Here is a 9459-nt window from a genome sequence, read left to right as displayed (position 1 = left end):
GTGCCTTCTTGCTGCCTTTCCTCCGTGTTGGAATAGATTTAGCTTGTGCATTGAGGATCGCTTCCTTGAGAAGCAACCACTCTTCTTAAACTCCCATCTCCCTGGGGTCATGGTCCCTAATTACATGTTAAAGCATTAAGACAGGCAACACTAAGTCATTCTACAAAAGCTTTATAAGAACTATTTCCTTTAAGAAGTCCCAGCCAATTTATTCAGCAAAGAATATTTGGAGGAACACGCATCAATAATTTTAAATCTTTCACAGGTTTCTTTTGCACATTTGTCTCCCTTTGGCTACAACCAATTTCTAGTCAGTTTTACATTCTGGTTTTCAATAATTAACAATGCATTCTACAAAAAATGGGTCTGGTACCACCACTACTAAAAATGTTTTCATGCGTTTTGTAAAGCTTCACGGAATGTAAAGCGCAGTCCAAAGCCACCCAACAACAAGTGCCATAAAATGTGTCACCTGGAGTGGGGACAAATGAAGGAAAGAAAATAATACCTGGTCATAGAGTTCATCTGCCATTGTGGGCTTGGGTGCAGTTGTCCACTTGGCCCCACAGTTGAAGTACTCCTTGATGATTGGCCGGTATGCTCTATATTCAAAGAAACGAGCTCGCCAGGCCATTGGAGCCTCAATAATTTCATTTCCAACTACCAACAGGATGTCTCTTGGCATAGCAGCATACATACCTAAAAGGAAAAAAAAGACAGCCACCAGGCTATATGGACAGGAATACATATCTTGAAATAATTAACAGCTAGAATATCTGCAAGACACTTTACTGAACTTAGCAATTATGAACATTGTTTAAAACGTCAATTCAAATCTTATGCATCTCTGATTTAGTCCATCTATAAGATGCATCTCTACCCTGCCTCCTGCTTGTCTTCAGACTAACGTGGCTAAATACCTTTCTCTGCTCAGGATGACAAGGAAATAAGTAGTAAGAACCTCAGTTACAAGATGTCATTTACCTGTAGACTCAAAGTCAGGTGTTTTATATCTGACTGACCAGTCAATTGGCTCAGGCCTCTTCACAATGACTCCTTCCATTTTCAGAATATTGCACATTTCTTCAATTTCAGCAACAGCTTTTTTTAAGTGATCTTTGGGGAAGCTCTGACCTCCAAACTGCTGGTAGAATCCCCAATACTTTTCATATGTGTTGGCCTGAAGAGAAAAAAGGACAGATAGCTCAAATAACCACTCTACTTGATAATGTTGGAGTTATGTTGTAGCTGTATTGGTCCAAGAAACATGCAAGTTGGTCCAATAAAAGATAAATCAACCACAATAATTTTTCTTCTACTTGGGAATATTTCAGATGATGGAGCTGATTTTATTAAATCAGCTATTACTCTTCTAGTCACAGGTTTTTGCACGTCTTCCACTGTTTCACCTACATGTCTGATGTCCTAGTACTGTTTCCCTGAATTCCTTGCAGATGTTCCTTCAGAAGTGACACTGTCAGTGTTGTGGGAATCCTTCTACTACCCAGAGACTAGAACCAGGCAAATAGGAGAAGTTTCATGACTGCAAATAACTGCTGCCAACTCCTGGTTGAGAACTGCTTTTGGAGCATTAATATCTGTGCAGGCACTTTCAGAACAAAAACTTGGAATTGCACTTGATGGGGTTTGTGTGTACGTGCTCTATGATGTGCACATGTTAGGACTTCAGAAGTATAAATGACTGCCACTTCTGAAGCCCTGCTCTGAATGGTCAGCAAGCTGAGTAGCCCACTCAAGAGTTAAGTTAATATTATCTGGAGTTAAATTTCAATAGTACATGTTGAGAAGGTTCAGACAGCCAGAAAATAAATAGCTCCCCTGTCGGTTACAGTTGGCATGCATGGCGCACAGCCTAAGATAAAGATATCTTCTACAAATAGAAGAAATGACAGAAAATAAAAATAGCCTGCAATGTGACAGCAGCATGATTTCTTTTGCATAAATATCTTTTAAAATTAATCCACTGAGTTACCTTATTAGTTACCTACCTAATGGAAGCCAATAATCTCATTAAAAGTAAAAAAATATTTCCTGCTACTTCTCTTCTAATCACAACCCTCTAGCAGAGCCCACTCCTAATGATCTCACTGACTGGCCTGATTAAAACCAGGTACCAAAGACTAAATGACTACAGCTGAATATTATGGCAATCAACGTTCAAACATAAAGCTTTCATTTCTACCATCTGTTACCATTTTTCCATCTAGCTAACATCACTCCCCCCCCATCTGAAAAGAAACCAGATATTTTAAACCTAAGTTTCTCTTGCTGCATGAGTATTAAGACAGCACTAAGGGCTTGGGCACATGAAGCATGTACTCTGATGTAATTTCACTTCACTGCAGGATAGAAGTGGAGCAGATATACCATACCCAGCCTTAAACTACTGTAAGTCATGCAGCTCTAGGGCAGTTACTCATCTGAAGTACTTGAAGTCTCCAAACACGGGGGTAAGCTACAACAATGTACCAGTCATATGTTTGCTCCCATGGTTGATTTCAATGCAAATGGGCTCCTTGGCCACCTTGTCACTTAAAGCTGTATTTGTGACTACTGTAGACAGCTAACTTAGGAGAGGTGATTGTGGGACTATTCCTTATACAGAGGTAAAATTCAAGGTAAATTACTCTAGAGGGTGTGGACACAGAACATGATTACTAAAATGGAGATCTGAAACAATAGTCAGTGAATGCAGATGAAGTTCATTTTCCTTTTATACATATAGATACTTGTATCTTCCACAATTGTAGAATCCCTGTTGGTGTGTAAAAGCCAAATAACAGATCTGAAAAGCTAGTGACAAGGGTATGTTTGAGCAAAGAAATGAACCATCGGCAAAAGCCAAGGAGCAAGTGATAGAAGATGCGTCAGCTTCTGCTACTTAATATTTACACTCCAAAGTATTGCCCAAAGGTCCAAGTCAGGTTCTGGGCCTCCTTGTGCTAGACGCTGTGCAAACATAACCCCTACCACGATGATCCCAGTTTAGGAAAATGGGAGAGAAACAGTAATACAAGGACCTTGAAGTTAATCTGAAAGGTAAACTTGTCTGTGAGTTTAATCTTTTGCTGATCCACTTTGCCCTCTGGTCCATCTTTCCACCCAGCAGTTTTTACTTGTAATTACCGCTTATTCTCCTCTGCCTTCCCACTTCAAGCTTCACTTCAGCACAGTGGTGCGCCAGTTCCAGTGAGAGTCTATATATACGCTCTGAATGCAGATGCCCCACTTCCCAGGAGACTGCCCTTGGGCAGGAAGGGCCCTTAACATCCACACTTTAGGGGAAAGAAACATGTTTTGTAAAGAGATGGGCAGAAAGTTGGTTTGCCATCATTTGTCACAGGACTGGACTGAGACATATGCCATATACAGGTACTTAGAGCCCCTACTCCTGGGCTTCTGTGAGAACTTTGAAATCTCTGCACTTGTTTTTCAAGTATTATTTTTCCTAGCCCTCATGGTTGAGGAAAAAACCTGGAAAATACAACAAATCTATAATGAAATTAGTGGCCTCTGCCTCTGTGTAGATATCCAAAAACAACTCTGAGGCTCCTCTGTCAACTCTAGGTGGTCACCGTGGCTGCCACCATGTGAACTGCAGCCCATCACAGCACTCCAGGAATGGGCTTGGAAGGTCACTCACAGATGTACAAGGAAGGACTTGGCTCCTGCTGAGACAGATTCCAGCTCTCCTGTACACAGGAAGCGATGCTCATGGGACACTGGAGTCTACCCAAACAGCAAGGACAGCCAGCCTTCCTCATTAGCCTGGCAGAAAGCCCTTGTTACCACCTCCATGAGGCAGGGTACAGCTTCAATATGCTCAGCAGAGCTGTGGTTTCAACATATGGCTGGCATGGAGATGTAGTCAACCAGTGTGTCTGGAGGCATGTCTACAACAGTGATCTGTGAGAAGCTGAAGGGTACTTACTGGGAATGCCACCCCAGCCAGGAGCTCTGACCCAGAACGGGACCTCTGCACTGCAGTGGGAGCTCCCGGTGTGCCCCAAACCAGTCTTATTGCCACGGCAGGTTAAAGGTATTGGGGCAAATTCGAGCCAGGGCAATATCTGGGGGCAGAGCTAGGGAGAGAAGGCGAGGAAGGAGGAACCCTCAGCAGGATGGAGGCTGGGAGCACCCAACGCTAGATTGACACCCAGGAGCCAGGTAAGCACCCAATTGGGCTCCAGGTGTGAAAGAACCCCCTTTAAAGATGGTAAAGAAAAGGGCAGAGAGAAGAAAGGAAAGGAAGCCAAGGAGGGCAGATGCTCTGGAGCTAGGGATACCGGTTATTTCATTTATTCAGGGACAGTGATCAAGCCCTGCTGGCCGCCAAGTAACTCAGGCACAGCCGCAGCAGGAAAGAAAAATCGATGAGCGGAGTCGAGAGACCTGGGAGAAAGGAAAAATGAAACCCAGCCTCTCCGAGGGCCCTGCAGCCTAGACCCCAAGGGGAAAAGAAGCCAGGGCTGGCTGAAGAAATAGGGCAGGGAAAGCAGTGTCCCTTCCCAGTTGACCTTTATAATCTCGTTAAAGGGGGGGTTTTTTTGTTCATTAAGTAGCCATGTGCTGCCAATCAAGCCCAGAGCGGTCCCAATCAGCCCGGAGGGAAAAGGGAGCTCCCCAGCCTGCCAGGGAACGTGGGAAAGCCAGTGCTAGGAGAAGCCTGGTAAAAAGCCCAAGAGATAAATCAGGGCCTACTTCCCGGAGAACCAAATGTTTTAATAATAACAATAAAAAAAACAAAGGAAAGAAAGGAACCTCTCCAGTCTAATCATTTAGCTCCTTTCCCTGTTCACGGCCTCGGGAACTGGCGGTCAGTCGCAGTGGAGGTGGGTAGTCACCACCTCCCTTTCATTAACATCTCCAATAATTGAAAGAAATATCCTTTTCAACATCAAAGTCATGGCAGGCGGGGAAAGGGACAGCGAGCGTAGGAAACCCTGACCAAAGGTTGGGAGCACCCCTGAGCGGATCAGTGAATGTCTGTCGGATGTAAGGGCACACACACACATACCTGGTGACTACCTGATAATCCCACAAAATTTTGGGCTAGTGAAACACCATCATTCATCAAAACAATGGACCTGAATCATCAGATTGGATTTATCCAATCTGGCCACTTGAGCTTCTTCCCACCTACCTCCTGAACAGCTTCCCTTCTGTCAAGGGCCTTGGACAAATAGGGGAAAATTGAACTTTTTAAGTTCTGGAATGTCCAAGCACACAACTTGAAAAAGTGATATGCGCTACCAAGTTGAAGAAGGGATAGAGATCACTTCACAGTTACCCACCTCTGCAGTGTTCAAGCAACTTGCCTTTCCTCTATTTCCCACTTTTCTTTTTTTAATCAGCTAGTCTGGGGTAATCTGATCGCCACACAGACTTCACCAGCTGTTCCAAAGTCACATGTAGATGATGTGACATACCCAGCATTCCTGTGGAATCCAGTTCAGTTAACAAGACAAATCAGTCACACAGGATAAATGCAAGTTAGTTCCAAAACCACCAAGAATGAATTTGGACCCAGTGAGTGCAAGGAAATCTTTACTCCCCTTTTCCTACCACAGATTCTCCTCCAGCCACACATACTTTCCTCTTTACTTCCCAAGAAATTACATGGTTGTGACAAATCCAGCTGTAGAAGGGTCTCGAGTCAAGCAATGTCAAGATCACACTTTAACAGCGGGGATGTGTGCTCTCTGTCAGTACAACACAGATGGTATGTCCTTAGTGCAGCGATTTTGGGTTGAGTTCACCTCCTTACAGCCACCTGCCACAAAGTCAGAATTTGTCCAAACAGAGGTTTTGTCCTGTGTAAGCATGTCTTGCTCCTAACAGATTAACTAATGGTATAACCAACATTTGACAACATTTGTATGTGTAATAAACTGTGATTTCAAAATGTAATGGTCATACTATTAATTATTTGTAGGAGGACTTAATATTAAATGGCTCTTCAATAAGCAATGAAAGCAACCTACACTTCACATGAACATGTATTTTAGAGATTTAAAAAAAAAAAAAAAAACTGTACTTTTTATTACTTAAGAGTTTCATGTCGGATATCTATTTTGTGTAGTGGTAACATTTTTCCCCAGTTATATATTCAGACCAGTAAAGAAGACCAATGTATTGTTTTGTAAAAGTGAAGAGAGAGACTTGTACCAAGATACTACCAAGGTTTATTAAGAAGTAATCTCTCCCCATTTCTCAGCAAAGATATTTTCCTGGTAAAACAGTGCTCATATCCTTAATAAAGTGAGGTCTTTTTGTTAAGAATATTGTGTTTCAATATTTACAAACTGTGCATATTACAGATATTTGTCCCAAGCTAAAAAGTGTTTAAAAAAAAAAAAAGAGCCATCCCCTCCCCCACAAATGAGCTACAAACACCAACATGCTAATTCACAAGGGTTAACCCTCCCAGCAATTAGTGCAAGGGTCATTCAACTTCTAGTGATTTTCCAAATGTGATACTGATGCACACATTTTTGTAGCATCCATAAGGGTGTGTACTAGCCATCAAGTGCCAATGTCATTTATATTCATCAGACACACAGTGGTACCTCACTTCCATTCATTCATTCCTCCTTCTTATGCGAATCACATCATTTACAGATCGCAGCCAAAAGACTGAAGTGGCTGCCAAAAACAAGTCTTTCAAATTACAGGAGGATATGTTGACTGCAGCTGTATTCACTCTACAAAATTTTTAAAAATAGGTATTTTGCTGGATTATCTGAAAACTATAATTTTTTTTAAATTTCAGAGAGAAAGAGAGAGAACACAGCACTAATTATCCCAGGCTGAGTGCCAAGCACATGTAGTTGTACTGCTTCTAGTTTGCAGGCTAGAAAGTGAGGAGCTAGGTTGGGTATCTCTTCATGACACTGCTCACAAAGGGTAGATGTATCCTAATTTTGCTGAAGGGAGTTAGACAAGTGCTACAGAATTTTAACCACAAATAATGTTACAAGTTAGCTATAAAAGCAAGGGATAATTTTTTTCATGCCTTCAGTTGCTTCATGAAGTGCAAACATTACCTTTGATTTTATAAATTGCATCTACTTTATCTTTTACGTGAGAAATGCCATTCTCAGTTAGCATATTTTCCTGGTAGGCTTTGGGTTTCTTTGGCCCATGCAAAATGAGGTGTCACAGCTGATCTGCAGCTCCGAATAGGTAAAACCAGATCATGGTGAAATCAATAGTGATGTTTCCCTGACTTCAGTGGTGCCAGTATCACCTCAAGTGCACAAAAGAGGGATGGCAAGGGCAAACGATGAGTTTTATGTCTTGTGCTTGAACAGTACGAATAGTGATCTATTGGAACTTCTCCAATAGCTACTTAGTTTCTCTTAGAACCAGAAGCTAATTTCTGAAGCAGAACTAAGCAGGAAAAGATTTTTAAAAAGAAGGATATTTCACTATCTAGATGAAACCTGATGATCTGAAAATCCACTGTTAAGATGTTAAACATTTTCATCCTGCATTTAAAATATATTACATTTTTGTAAGTAGGTTAACATTAGCAATATGGGATCTTCTAGAGTATAGATTTTTATAAACATTTCACTTTGTTTTTAAACAAAATACTATTATTTTAAACACGTACACCAAAAAAAGTTGAGCTAGGGCACCTTAACCTAGAATGGGACCCAAGAACCAAGATTTGCAAATTGGAGGGAGCGTGGAGGGGAGGGGGTGGGGTGGGATTGTAATCTTAATTCACAACATTAGATTATAATTTAAATGCTTTTGAAGAAAGAAGAGCCCAACATGCAGAGGAAAAAAGAAACTTCAGGAAGAACCCCACACCACTTTCAGGTTTGTTTGATATGAACTTCAGACGTGATAAGTATGGAAAGGACTCGCACAAGAATTGGGCTCCTCTGCTAAACTTGCAGATGTTCAGTGAGCTGACGCCTCACTAGGGACATTGTTGTGTTGCGAGACAAACAGATGCCTACTAATGCACAACAACATGCTTGGAAAATAGGCTTGTATGTATTTCCATACAATGCTGAATCTACAGTATGGCAGTTCCAATTAGAACAAAACAGAAGCAAAAGAATCCTGCCAGCTTGCAGCTGTAACTATTAACCCCGTCTCTGAGAGTCAGCAAGCAGATTGCCTGGTTTAGGCTTGCTCTTTGCTCCACTGTTGCTGGTAACCCTGTCAGCACGTAGTGGAGGTAAAGGGGAAATCACATCAACAGCTATGCCAGTGAACTCCAGTGTGCACGGGGACCCTACAAACTAAGAAACATTATATGCAAAATGATGCATTTTTTCCAATATAAACCTTTTACCTTAACCTCCACAGAAAAAGGAGGGACACATGCATTTTCAGCTCTCCCTACAATTACTTCCTCCAGTGGGTCCCATTCATTGTATGAGCAAACAGGGCAGTCCTTCAGAACAGGATCAGTGGCCTTATTGTCATCAGCAGCACAGGAAGCCTCAGAGGCTGTGGCTGCCTGGGTGCTCTGGAAAGTTCGCTGCACCCATCCGGTAAGTGATCTTCCAAGCTTGAAAAGGGGAAAAAAAAGAAAAAGAAGGAAGTCAGGTCTTTCATGCAACTAAACAAATATGAGAGGAGATATTAAGCATCCCTAAGTCTTTCAAATGCAGTGTATGTTGCCTGGAAGGTTTTTCTTCAGAGCACAACACTCTTTATTGTAGGTATTCCATTAAAATGTTAATATTTCACCTTTAAAGAAGGACAGCTGTGTTGGACAATGAACTTAGGCCTCGGAGAGACCTCCCAGGTCTCCAAGTTCTGTCCTTTGCTATTTCAGACAACCCTGTCACAATCTATCAGGCCATCTTAAATCCATGTAGGATTCCCCCCTCCCCTGCACCTTCTCTTTATGGACAGTAGGTCCATGAATTTAACAGATAGCATCAATGTGGCCACTAAACAGGCAAACCTAATTTGGCTCTGTTTTAGGTCCATCAATCAAGGCACAGAAGAGCTGGGTGGAGGAAAAGCATCTTTGCAGCTCTCGCTTTCATGGCTGCCCATTAGGGTGGCGCTGACACTTGCCAAGGTGCTAGTCTGGACAGGAGGAACAACCACGAAGAGAGACTACAAGTCCAACCAGACACCCTCTGTGGGCAGGCCGGCCGGACGAGGGCACAAGGCGCTGCCCCGCAGGCTACCATGCCAGCCCCGGGTTTCTAAATCTAGCGCTGGCCACCTGCACCGCCGGCGCCCAGGCATGCCAGCTGGCACCAGAAGGGACCGGCTGTGGAGAGGGAAGGGAGGCAGTAGCACTCAGGGGTGCCATCTTCAGACAGCTGCCCCCGGGCTAGGATGGATGCAGCCCCCAGGCAAGGCAGGGCCTCTCCTGTCAGTGCCAGACCCCGCGCTGCCCGGCCCGCTACGCACCCGCGACCCGATGTAGTGCACCGCCTCGGCTCCGCGGCTGCC

At 43.1% G+C, this 9459-nt stretch overlaps 1 protein-coding gene across 1 annotated transcript in view; it reads right to left on the bottom strand.

Moving 5' to 3' along the window:
- GATM (glycine amidinotransferase) overlaps nt 1-9459 on the bottom strand; it is a 32644-nt gene that overhangs the window by 8253 nt on the left and 14932 nt on the right. Inside the window, exons 2-5 of the mRNA XM_019533168.1 lie at nt 9418-9454; nt 8336-8554; nt 985-1180; nt 509-699 (exon numbers count right to left, since the gene is read on the bottom strand). Coding sequence (XP_019388713.1) covers nt 509-699; nt 985-1180; nt 8336-8554; nt 9418-9454 — 643 coding nt within the window. The remainder of the gene's footprint in view (nt 1-508; nt 700-984; nt 1181-8335; nt 8555-9417; nt 9455-9459) is intronic.

This window comes from Crocodylus porosus, unplaced genomic scaffold (assembly GCF_001723895.1).
Source record: "Crocodylus porosus isolate Cpor-Errol unplaced genomic scaffold, CroPor_comp1, whole genome shotgun sequence".
NCBI lineage: Eukaryota > Metazoa > Chordata > Crocodylia > Crocodylidae > Crocodylus > Crocodylus porosus.
This window is presented reverse-complemented; position numbering and strand designations above follow the sequence as displayed.